Below are 13,551 nucleotides of genomic sequence, written 5' to 3' on the forward strand. Positions count from 1 at the left end.
GGACATTGGAAAATCCTACTCTAGATAAAGGATAGAATTTGTAGTGCCATGTGATTTGAACCAATCACTTCTACAAGGCAGAAGGGGATATATAATTCTCATGTATGTGCAGGAGACAAAGATTCACTTAAAGATAAGTTAAGGAACTTGTTTGAACTTGTTTGTCAAAAGGACTGTTTGCTCTATTTTCGTGTCTATGCTATAAATTACATGAACAAACACTATTCCCTAAAAAACTTAATTAATAAAGCTACTTTTAAATGTTGCACATAAATGTAGTATGATCTAATTAGAAAACTAAAGCTATCAAGGGAAGTGGATGGGCGGAATCCTCGATGGGTTCATCCTACGGCAAGGTGGTCTCGGAAAACAAAGAGGCTTCTCATAAGGTTTTACCAACGTTTGACCTTTAAGTATTTTTAAATTAGCACTCCGATTCATGCCGTTTTAGGGGATCGGAATGGGACTATGCCCTATGGGGATAGAGAGGTCGAGCAGCGCATCCCTCTCATTTTCCATTCTCTTTAAACCAAGTGCGGTATGGGTCAACTTCGGCTTGGGTATCTCTATGTAAAGTAGGATATCCAGAACCCCACGCTAGAATGCTGTCAGGAGACCTTGTCTACTAGAAACCCAAATTTCAAGTCGATCCTAATGGATTCGACCATGCATGTTCCATTGCGAGGCCGACTTGAGAAAACTTAGGCGACAAACCCCATGACATTCCATGGGAGTGCCGAGCGGCATCGCTTAGACTCGTCTCTCGATGGACCACTAAAAACATGCATGGACAGTCGATAAGCGGACACCTTACACATATCATGGGCAGTCTGTCCCTGCTGCCCGCTATCAATTGTTTTCCAATTAGGATATTTTGAAGATGTTGTAAAAGCTGACTCGGGATGTTCTAGATCCGAAGAAGATTACTACCATGTCAGGGGTCAGTGTCTCCATGACTGTCGGTCTCCTCTTGAAGCAAACATATCCATTTCTTCAGGACAGGTCTATGCTTGCCAAAACCCCATCTCCTTACCTCTCCAAGGATTTATTCACAACTTCCCATATGGTTCTAAAAGGTATCATTATTGATTGGAGTACTTATCTCCTATCCAAGATGGATCAACATTTTGTCCGAGTTACTCGAGCAAATCAGACTAATGTCACCTTTGGGTCTTACATTCATGTCTTCTTGACACATGCTGCTCCTACTAAGGAAGTCACTTTCCCTCCAATTGATCCTCCCGAGCTCCCTCCTCCTCCTAATAAAGAGGCTGATGTGGTCATTGAGGATAATGATTCTCCCCCCCCCCCCCCCCCCCGTTAGTCCTACAGAGAAAACGCCTTAAGAGGGTGGTTGAATCAGTTCTAGTTCCTCCTCTCGTTCCTATTACCATTCTTGATCAATCCTACACTACATTGCATGTTTTCCTTCAGACGCCAAATCTTTTCAGAGCCCATAGAGATGGGATGTTGAACATTACTATTCGTTCTATGCACCACCTAGTAACGAGAGATGCCATTTCTTTTTTATGCAACGAGAGATGCCATTTCTTTTTTTATGCAACGACAGATGCCTAGTAACGAGAGATGCCATTTCTTTTTTATGCAAGGATATCCAAAGTTTCATTGAACTTGTGGTTATTGTCTTTATAGAATAGCTTTATTCTTCATTTTATGAAGAAGTTCAGCAATCTAATAAGCTGAATAAGGTCAATACTGAGTTAACCTCTGCTCGAGAAATTTTCTCACCTTTGTACGCAAATGGAGTAGCAAACTAACCTCATAGATACCCAGACAGATAAAATCTCTACGTTAAAACCTCAGTTGGTAGAAGCTAGGTCTTAAGTTGTTACTATAACAGAGGAGAGGGATAGGTTGTAGGAGGATCAAGAGATAAAGGTGGTAATAGATGTCTAAGCAGAGCAGTTTTAAATCACAACTATCTTAGACCAGAGCCATGCTCAGATCCAACAACTCAAAGATCAGTTGGGTCAATCTCGGTCTACTACACAGAGTCATGTGCAACCAAATCCTACTTTATCCCCTACGGACTTGGCAGTTCTTCAACGACAAGCCACGTTATGTCCTTTGTTCCAAGCCAAAGTGGAAAGGCTGCAATCCAACATGAACTTATTATGGTCTTCATTTGAGCAATTTCAAGAGTATATTTCTTTTTTGTCCACTATCAATTGCAAAAGTTGGCCTTCTATATTAAGCTCTCAACTATGGATCTATCTCTTTCAGAGGATGGTTGGAGTGGGGTCTAGTCTTCTGATTTGCTAACCAAAGTAGTCCGCATGGTCTTTGAAAACTTTGTGACTTTGGATACAATACTAATGTCTTAATGTATTTACGAGGTGATATGTTAATTCCATATGATTAAGATCTAGCTTGGTATGTAGGGAATGTGGTCTTACAAGCTGCCTTGTATATCAAACATTAAGAGTTGAGAATCCATGAAATGTTCCAGTGCTATTCTTCCAAAGTGATTGCTTGCCCTGACACTTTATGGCATACAATGATTGATTTTGTAGTCCTGAACCAAAGACAAAACAAAGCCTCTACTCATGTGCAGAACACTAACCAACTGAGGATGGATCTTTTAGCTTATCTTTCCAAGCACCATCCATTTGATTCATCCTTCTTTGAAGTTTACCATCAACGATCTGCTTTAGGTCCATCCGTTTCTAGCTTATCCTATTATCAACAAATGACCCATTGATATGATGCTTATTTTTTCCTTTATCAATCCAACTCAACATTCATTTTACCTCTCCTTTTCCAACCTCAAGGTGCTTCTTAAATTCCAATCTTCACATATTCTTCTTTCATAGAAGATCGAGTATTTTTCCCTTCTCCATCTTGTCCTTTCCCATCTATACATATTCCTTCCACTTTTCATGCTTATTAGTTAACACATTTCTTAATCGATTCGCCTAAATTTTCAACTAATCCTTCTTTAGCTTATTCCGCATTTTATGATTTTGCATACCCATCTCTTCATCCTCTTTTACCCATTCCTCTTTCATCTCCTACCACTTCAATTTCTCAGCCCTCTCAATTGGTTAGTGAATACAAAGGGTTTCATCAACAGATTTTAAGAAGAATATGATGGAGCTCAACTGATTTTCTTACGAGACCACAAATTAATTGGTCATTAATTCTAAGGGAGTGGACAACTGCTAGTCAACCATACCAAAATTATCTCCATTTTACCCAACAATATTCACAATCTCCAATTCCTTTAGTGAGATTGACAACTCACTTTACTTGGTACCTCACATATATACATAAGCATTCACATAATGATCAAAAGACCATTCCGAAGTTATTTATGAATGTCAATGTGAACATTAATTTCCAACAACTAGATGTCTTATATTTCCATGCCCTTTGTCTACCTAGCAGATTCCTTATCTTGCTAAAAAGGATATGCTCTCTTCAATTCTTCCAAAATCGTCCAAAAACTTTTATAACATTCTTATCCATGGATCGTTTTCATAATCATTAAGTCTTCAAGAGGGATCTTCACTAATACATGTGGATGTATCTTTTATGCTTCTTAATTATATCTCTCTTTTGGAGGTGCCATTTATATGGTTGTGTTGTGTTTGTAATGTGTTAATTTCTATATGATATGTTCGTGGTGCTTGAATATTGGATTTGTTCAAGAGCTCTCTTTTCAACTATTGCTAGTGATGGTAATGGTGGATGAAAAGCTTAAGATACAAATCTAAAGAACCTCTTATATCATTTATGAATTTGTTATACTTTTCTATTGATTATAAGATGTGTTAATGAATAAATGAGTTTTTCTTTTGTTGTATCATTTCTTCGATACGGGTGATCAATCAAAATCGTGGTTGGATGGTTTATTGAAGATACTAAAGAAAATCAAGTTGAGCTGTTTAATGAACTTATATTCCCTTTTTCTTAGGTCGCAAGGACGCTCCCTTATTGTGGGAATATGTTGAATACTGAATTGACTAGGTTTTTTTATTGATTTTTGTTATTTTTTAGGACTGAATAAATGATTTTTTATTACTTTTAAATTATGACTGGTTATTTTAAAAGTGCTTGAGAGTGTTTTGAATTATATTGATTATGTTTTTGAAGCTCATGATGATTTTCAGTAGAGATGTGAGACTCTATAATGTTTTGATAGGTTCTTTGGTTTTGTTTAGCTTTTGTTGTTTTGTTTCTCTTCTATATAAAACATGAATTAATAATTTATGAAATTTGAGAATATTTAAAAACTCATTGAATGGTTTTTTATAGTTTTGAATGGTTTTAGTATGAAATATGTGGTTTTGATGCCTTCTGTCGACCTTCTTAAACGCTCTGTTGAGCTTCTGTAAAGCTTATATTTTTGTTCTGATCCTGTTTTATTCTATTATGTATGCCTCTGTAAGTATTCTGTGGAATGTATGTGAGATTTTGGATCATTTTTCTAGCCTTGAAAAGAGGTGAATGTAAATTCAAAAGAGCTCAAGAAAGTGAAAGTAGCTGCTGAAGACTCAAGAGAAGACTAGAGTGAAGTGACATTGATGAGTTATGAAGAGTCATTCTACTAGCTCTCGTGATCTTTTTATATCAAGCACACCTTTTGAAAGAGAGATCCACGATCAAAAAATTATTATTATGAGTGATTACTGATTATTATAGTGAGGATATGATATACTATTGATTGAGAGAAAGAGAGAGTCAAAGATAGCCAATTCTAAGCCAAATAATGCATCTATATATGAGAGATTGTGAGAGAAAATTATGAAGATAATGAAGATAAATTCTATGTGATATTTTTCCATTCAAAGTAGTGTTTCTTTTGTATTCTCTTTGTTGGTTGATGAATTCTATGAAGAATATAAAGAGAATGATGAATTTTGTTCAAGATAAAGCTGTGGGAGATTGTTTCTATGATGTTGCATCAAGATTTTTTGCTAGTTGTGTTCTTTTTTTTATTGTGGTTCTCTAAAAAATAAAACAAAATCTTGGTGGTGTTACAAGATAAATCTATTGTGATTCTTATTGTGGTCCTCTAAAGCTTCTTTAGCGCTTTTGGATGACATCGATAACAAAGAGAACACTTTCTTTTAGAACTTTTGATGACATCATTCATGACGTCAAAGAGGGAGCTCCGTTTTTATTGCGTGAAGATAAAAACTTAGGAGTCTATGGGAGAGCACTGGTGGCGCATCATCGGACGGCCGTCACTCTCAAGGCTTACAACCAAGGCATCAACCTTGGCATCTTCGCCTTAGCATACTTGCCAATGAGATACAAAGGCTTCGTTGATATCGTTGGTTGCACGCGAGAAGCTCCCACTAGCTTGTAGAGAAAACTTCCCGAGAGGACACTCGTCCCAATAGTATTATCACCCAAGTGCACTTAACTGCCAAGTAACTATTCGCTAAGCTAGTTCTTTTTGTTGTTCTATACTACAAATATGGTTTTAATAAGCTAGTCTTGGAAGAGTCTCCTAAGTCTTTTTTTACATGAACTGACATATAATACCTCGTTAATAATAATTATTATCTTCATAATGAGGGTTTCAAAATTAGAGCTAGTATTTTTTTAAATATGCAACATAAATCAATTTTCTTTGAAATGTATATGCACATTAAAATAAACTAAGTAATGGAAACATTACATCGTTCCATTCAACCCAAGGAAGGAGATACGCAAAAGATCTATGATCCTCTTCTACTCTAATCCGAGAAAAGAAAACATTGGAAACCTTTATCATATTCTATCAATCTGGTTAGAAAACATACCTCTACTCGACCATATTCTGTCTACTATAGAGAGAAGTATTGCTCTCCACAAGGCAAGAACCATCCGTGAGGCCTACATCATTCAATCCTGAAATATCCATCATCATCATCGTGGAGTCTTACAACCTTACCAACTGGTATTATTGTCATTTTCTTCTACAAATCGTATTTTTGTCATAGTCCCAAAGAAAAATAATTCAAAAGTGAAAATCGCGAATGACCCTACTAACGTGGAAGCAACAATTGTAGTTGTGAGCACGAGAGTCACCAACAGTCACAGGCCCAGATAACAACCCTTTACCAATAGCGATACCACAAGTTTTTTTTTAAATTTATATCCGAATTCAATAGAAATAAAATAAGTCTCTTGAGAAATATTACGATCAATTCACTTGGTAAATTATTAAAGCATCTTATAGATTAGAAAACGTCAAGGGAACTATGAAAACCTAGAACTCCAGAGAAATCATTAGAAATTTTAATGTGAACTCCATAGAAAAAAAATCTTGTGAATTCTAAACAAATTCACTAAAACCAAAACCCTGAAGAAACTAGCCAAGGATATAGCTCTAATTTAGAAGCTCTAATACAAGTTTTTTTTTTAAACTGAAAATAACTCAAAGAAACTCACTTAAAGCCAAGAAACTTAGTTACAAGAATAAACCTTAAACTACGAAGTTAGAGACCCTAAAATCTAGATACCCTTATTTAAATTTCAAGGAAAAGAGTTCATTATGTAAAATTCAAGTGTCAATTGCTACTAGATTAATCATCACTTGAAAGTTACATGATTGATTGAAATCATAATTACTTGAAGGTACCAATCTTGTTTGTGATTTTCAAGATTAGATCATGATTGAATTAAGTATTGAAACAAATAAAAATTAAGAAGCCTTATACCTTTCCCAAGGATAGGTGATGAATCCCCATACTATGAGGGAATGTTTTTACCGCCGCAGAAGCATGGACTGGCTCTGATGGCGAGAGGTCTCCCAATAGGGATCGTATTAAGTAGATAGAGAGCTAAGGAAGCTCTGGCTAGTAAATTCTTTACGTATCTAGAAACTACTTGGTCTCCTGTATGGCCCAAGTTCTACTTGGGACACCTGAAAACGCTAGATATAGATAGATTTAATATCGATGTCGTACATATGCGCAAGAAGAGGCAACACGTGAAATTGTAATGTTTCTCCCAATATGGACGAGAGAGCACACATTATAAAATGTAATCAATGAATTTGTTTTATTCTAATTGTATGTTCGTGAGTAAATTACGCAAACGAACAACTATGCATAAAAGGATTCTTTTTAATTAATGAAACTATTTTTTTATGTTTCACGTAATATGGTAGGTAATTAGATAACTAAAAACTTCCATAGAGGAAAGCGAGTGGATGGATTCCCAACGAATGCAAACCTATGGCAAGGTCATCTCGATTAACCAAGATGTTTTCCCAAAAACAAACGCTAAAAAGAAGCTCTACGAAAGGCCGATTCGTTGACTTACCTAAGGTTTCGTCTCAAAACCCGAATTGTAAATTATCTTAGGAAAAAGATACGACGACTATACTAGAGCACTGCGAGGGATTTCATAAATCCTTAGTCTGCTACTGAAAAAAAGCGTTGTCGTCCATGAACCAAGGGTAATGACAGTCGCTTCTTCCGAACAAGAAGCCTCTCGAAAGACACCTCCGAATGTGTGCTAGTTGTTGATAGGTGACTGTTAAGTCAATTAGAAACCTTCAAATCGGTCCTCCGTGAGTAACGACAAGATGCTTTTCCTGCGAGGTAGACCTAGGGTTAACTAGCCGGACAAAATCCTATCATTTGATTAGAGTATGAGTGGCGATGATTGGAAGGTAATCTCTAGGCAACTACTACAATATTATCCGCCACATAATCAAGGGCGGGTACATTACAATGTGCTAAATGTAATAATGTTTTCAGAATGGGTGGCAATGCGTAGCCAAAATTTTCTATCTTTACAAATTGATGTCAAAGAGGCTCTTCACATAACTAGTAAGGAGTATATAAATGAAAATTTACTAAAAATGAAATTTGATGGCACATAACATTCTATTCATGCTGGCTAGAGGTGCGCATGCATATATTTCAATTACTAGCTTACTCTTGGGCTTGTTCAGAGTCACAAGGGGAGTAATGCAAGACTGCCCACTAAGCCCACTCCAATATGTAGCAACAGCACACCCACTCTTTTGTCTTTTGTCTAATAGTTAAGATTGCCCAAGGTGGGAGGTTCCACCACTACTGACAGAGGAAATATGCAAGGTTGAGCAATGGCTAGATGATAGCGACCATGTAATTTCAACAAAGCAAGGCTTAATAAGGTGGGTTTTAACCAAATCTGGGTTTTAACCAAATCCTTTAAACCAAGCTGGGATTTTGTTGTAGGAAAATTAAACCCAATATGGGAAGACAATGCCAGGTCTCAATCCCAAGATCCTACTGAAGTGGGAGTTAGGAAACATAAATTGGGTTAAACACAAAGACAATGAAACTGCTGCCAGAATTAAAGAGAGTGGAAATAGGAAGATTAAATGAAACTTGGGGAGTAGATATGTCAGAAAGAGAGGCTGAGAATGTTCTCAAGGCTTATAGTCACTGAAAATACCCTCTAAATATCAAGCTTTAACATGGAGATTACTAATGGGAGCCTTCGTCACAACAGATAAATTAAAGGAAAGCAGCATGACACATGGGAATTGTATGTGGATCAAAGGGATCAGTGATACATCTAGTCTCGCGGATGGATGTATGGCTACTAAAGCTTGGTGTGATATACTCCCATACCTGGCTTTCAGGGAGTAAAATGCAGGTTTGCATCTTTGGAGAAGCTCTCATACACGGGAAAATCAAACACATGGGGATTCAAGCACTAAGAATCCTGCAGCTTCAAGAACTGTGGGACGCTAGGAATAAGCTTATTTTTTAAAGAACCAAACAAGTGAACTAGAGAAAAATAGCCTGCACGGCAAGCTGGGATTGGAGTATGGCTTGTATGCTGGGTAAGCTGGATAAATTGGATCTGGCTTCTCTATCTCAGATTGTACTCTAGGCATTTTGTATGTAAGTGATATTCATTATTAATCCAATATCATTTTGCATCTAAAAAACTTTTGAGTGAAATATGGCATCCGCAAGTTCATGTGTGTTCTCTTGCTGTTAACCAGTCTCCAAGCACAAAAGTCAATTTTTTGCAGTTTTCAATACAACATGCATTACGTTAACTGCAACCAATCACACTGACCTCGCTATACAAGCATCAAGAGGCAGTAATAAGTCCACTTAACACTTTCAACTGCTATATAATTGCCAATTTCAACATCAAAATTAAAACAGCCTTTTCATAAGATTTACTTGTGAATTCAGCAACAAGACTAGACCAACCTTCATAAGATTGTATCAAGAGAACCCCATTTCAACATATGAAACAGTTTGTACCACTCTCCAATAACACCTGACTGACACGTAATGTTACAAGGGTCTGCTGATTGTGTGAATTCCTAGAAGAGGTGATTGGGTAAAAGTAGAGTAACAGATGTTATTGGCAGTTGATTTCTTAGATTTATCTTACAGGTGAACTCATACATGCATGTGCATCTTTATACATGTGACAGTACGGCACTACAAAAGAAACACATCTGCACAGAGCTGCAGCATATATGCGGAAGCATCTGCAAGAATAATGCAAGCAAGCTGCAGCAACTAAGTTCTACCAAAGCTGTCCTCTTCACCATACAACAGTATTGACAGGCAATCTAGACTCATCAACCCCAAAGCTCAACATGCAACCTCGGTAGTGTCATTCAACTATATTGGTACGATTTTGAGTTTACCAACAATGGCACCCTCATTTTACCTGACACGGGCTCACTATATCCATGCCTTCATGTTGCCAATCCTTTCTGCTTTAAAAAAAAGCCAGAAAGAAGTGGAAGCACTATGTCAGTGTTAATTGAAGTACTATAGCTAATCTACAAAGCTCAGAAAAGACCCAGGTTTCAGAAAAGTGCCCCACTACAAGAAATCACCACCCATACTCAAAACACAGATAAAGAAGACACGAAACAGATGCAAAACACCTGCCAATCGGACATGGAGCACTTCCCTCATTAGTTTGCAACTAAGATCTGAATGTATTACATTCTTTCACAATACAAATGTAGACCTTAGATTTGGTGCACACTAAATAGGGCTATATCTTTGGACTTGCTATGTGCAGTTTTATGTTGGCCCATTGCTTAATTCAACTTAAAACAGGAAGAAATGGGCGAACCTTGGACTTCATTGATTAACTGATAATAGCTACAAAAATTCTTCATCTTGTTGATCACCATCCACATCTTCTCCTTCATTTTCTTCTTCCTCAAGTGCATCAGGATCCACACCCTACATCCTAAACCCTTCAGAAAAAGTAGACAGTTTATATTTACAATTATTTAAAACCAAAACAATTCAACCAACCTTCATTTTCTTTTCAAGACGGTCAAGACCCTTTTTTGCAGCTTCATTCAGTGGATTGATACTGAAAACAAAGAACTTTAATATTAGCTAGGCTTTCAAGAAAATTATGCAAATAATCTGCAGCATTCATAGAGAGAGAGAGAGAGAGAGAGAGAGAGAGAGAGAGAGAGAACTGAGTCTGGAAAAGGCCTCTACTAATCAGGTGTATCATCTTCTCATTCAAGATCACCAATGGCTGGGTGTGAAAGCTAATACTGTTTTGGGACTGCGGAAATCGCTGTCATGGTGGCAGGCAACGCTAATGGAGGGCTGGCTGAATAAGGCACCTTTCAAATGCAAGATCTTTCTTTGGCGGGTAATGATTGGTGGTCTTCCTCTTGCCTCGACCTTTTCCAAGCGTCGAATCTCGAATGGCAATTGTTTCTTCTGTACCACTACTGCGGAATCGGCCCAACATCGTTTTCTTTCTTGCCCGCTCGCCAAGAATATCTGGTCACTCTTGTTGCAAATCTGGCGCACAGTGGTGGGGTCCTCACTAACTCCTTTCGATTGGGTTTTTGTGCGCCCAAAGTACCCCACACCGCCACAGTTACATATGAAGATCTTATTTCACTTTTTCAAATACTGGGGATGCTGGCACATTTGGACCACGCGCAATGCTTTTCTCTTTGATTCGGCCTCTAATGTACCGAGACATATTGCCAGGCTTAAAGGGCTCTTGCATTGGCAGCTAGATCTCATCCGGCACTCCAACTTGCTCCCTCAGGAGGATTTGCATCCTTGGCATATGGCAATTAACTCTGGGTCATTGCCATGATTGGTGTAACCTTTTTAGTGCATTAGTACGGGGATTTCCCACACGTTGGCCTAGGGCCCTCGTGTCTCTTGTAATCATGTAATCATGTAATCTTGTACCTTTTTTCCGTAATTAATACAATTACCTTTTACGAAAAAAAAAAGAGCGAGAGAAAACAGTTCTTTTCATATCTTTCTTCTAAACCACGATTGCTGCGTTGCTTTAATGGTTTCAGCAAAGGAGGATAAAAATCCTGAGGATTTAATCCATGAATTCAATTATTTGAATGATTCATTTTTCGAAGCATGTCTTGGATTTTGTAAAGATGAGGAAGAAGGTGACCTTAGGGATGCATTTTTTGCATATAACAGATCGGAAATATCTTTCACTAATGACTTGAGAACCCTTTATTTTCATTTTTATTAAAGAGAGAGATGTATTTTATGTCTCAAAAAAGTCAGAATTGCCTATGAACAAAGAAATGAGTACATCTAACCACATTGTCTCAACTTGAGAACAACAATGATGCTTAAAATCAGAACAACTGTAAATAGGAATCACTAGAAATGTTGTACTCTCCTCGAGGCAAGCATATCTATCATGGGGTGATCGAAGACAGCAAACCCAGTCAGATGAGGTACTCATCTCCAACCGCAAGCAATGATCGGTCGAATCTGCTGCAAGTGGGGATTGGAGACAGCAACAGGGTGGTGGATGCCATGCTCAGCAAAGTGTGACTGCCTTATCTTTTGTAAGCTGTCCGGCTCATGGATGGTGTGCAGTGCTGCTGTAATTGTAGTATTTGGCAAGCTGGACTTGGAGCTAGCACTGAAGAAATCTATAAAAACTCGCTGCATGTGCATTGCGCGTGTGGTGAACATAAGGTCTTAGGTTCAACTCCCACATTCCATGGTCCTTTATTATAGGCATAGAAAAAGGAAGATTTGAATCTAGGTCAATTGGTTGATAAAATAAGGGGCTTACCACTAGGGTAGCCAGTTGATAATGAAGAAAAAAGGAACTTGGTTCTCCCTCACATGCCTGGTCCTTGGCTAGATATTGTTTCACCCTACTCCTATTCTGTCGCCTCCATGATACTTGTGTGTTATGTTTTGGTAGCCTTTTGGCTTGATTTGTGATTGTTAGGATTTTCATGGCTAGCCAAAAGGCCTAATGCAAATACTTTCATTCAATTTAAGCTTGTTTTCTAATAGATATTTGGCAAGTGGCTGTTGATCTATCGCGCATCCTTTTAATTGGGTTTTTCCCAGAGCCAAATATCCCACCCCACTGCAGCCACATATGAAGGTCTTGACCCTTGTTCCATTTCTTCAGATTTTGGGGTTGTTGGCATAATTGGATCACCCAAAATGCTTTTGTATTTGACTCTACTACAAGCGTATAGAGACACATAGCCAGACTCAAGGGTCTTTTATACTAGCAAGTTAGATCTTGTGCAACATGCTGATCTTTTCCCTAGGGAGGATTTAGCTCCTTGGCATATGGCAATCTCTACTACTTCTTTTACAATAACTTTTGTACTCTTATAATTATTTAATCTTTTGTAAAGCAAGTTTACGCACAATGGCCTAGACCCATCCTCCATCTTGTAATCATGTAATATTGTACTTTTTTCGTAATTAATGCAATTACCTATTATGAAAAGAGAGAGAGAAAGAGAGAGAGAGATGGATGGTTGACCAATAGCAAGGAGAAGTAGTGACTGAAGATAGTATTACGAGGGAATCGACCTATCCCTTGGGGGTGAATTTTTTGTCTATGAAGTTACTTGAATGAGTCTCTACACGTATTGCTCGAATTAATCTCCACACATGTTGCTGACAAGTTTATCTATCACAAATCACAAGCATGGCCTTTTCATATGCATCTTAAAGCAACCCAAACAATCATGGTACCAATGATTTCATATTATTTGTCATTCCTCCTGTACTCGAAGTCCAGTTTGCAAAACATAACTAAGTTTATCCACTTTATGCTTTGGAAAAAGGATTCTAAATAATCTGGCATTCCTTCGATCTCTTAGAATCAAATTTGTACACCGATAAGAATGGGGGTTGGAGCTACTTTAGATGTGGAGACTCACATGATTGCACTCCAATGGGCTTTGTTTGAAGCTACATGTGTCGTTCAACAGCCCTAGGTTTCTATATCGAGAGATTCTTTCTTGAAGACCAATTCCTCCTCCATGGAAATACTCGGATCCATGCCTTATGCAGGCATATTGTTAATGTTGATCAGCCTATTCACCTCGAAGCTTCCATGCTTCTGACTCACCTAGTCCATTCTTAGAAAGTGGTGCTTAAAAAGTTTTCTTGGCACCCAAATGTTGATCACTTGCAAGCTTATTCTCTACATGATGATTTGCTAGCCCTTTCAAGGCTTGTTTCATGGGAAGGCAAACAACAAGCCACAATAGCAAAGCTTGGGCTGATTACTATTGTTATTGCCCTATGAGGCAATTCAAAAAATTCTCAT

The 13,551-nt window shown here is 37.8% G+C and overlaps 1 protein-coding gene across 2 annotated transcripts in view; it reads right to left on the reverse strand.

The window, feature by feature from the left end:
- Nucleotides 1-9,192: 9,192 nt before the first annotated feature.
- The window catches only part of APC7 (tetratricopeptide repeat (TPR)-containing protein), a 74,304-nt gene continuing 69,945 nt past the window's right edge, over nt 9,193-13,551 (reverse strand). For both annotated transcript variants that reach the window (XM_087672525.1, XM_087672516.1), the window contains exons 18-20: nt 10,260-10,320; nt 10,072-10,184; nt 9,193-9,700 (exon numbers count right to left, since the gene is read on the reverse strand). In XM_087672525.1, coding sequence (XP_087528651.1) covers nt 10,101-10,184; nt 10,260-10,320 — 145 coding nt within the window. In that variant the 3' untranslated portion in view covers nt 9,193-9,700; nt 10,072-10,100. The remainder of the gene's footprint in view (nt 9,701-10,071; nt 10,185-10,259; nt 10,321-13,551) is intronic.

Source organism: Lygodium microphyllum, chromosome 3, assembly GCF_053477565.2.
Source record: "Lygodium microphyllum isolate KBCC chromosome 3, Lygodium_microphyllum_v1.1.10, whole genome shotgun sequence".
Classification (NCBI taxonomy): Eukaryota; Viridiplantae; Streptophyta; class Polypodiopsida; order Schizaeales; family Lygodiaceae; genus Lygodium; species Lygodium microphyllum.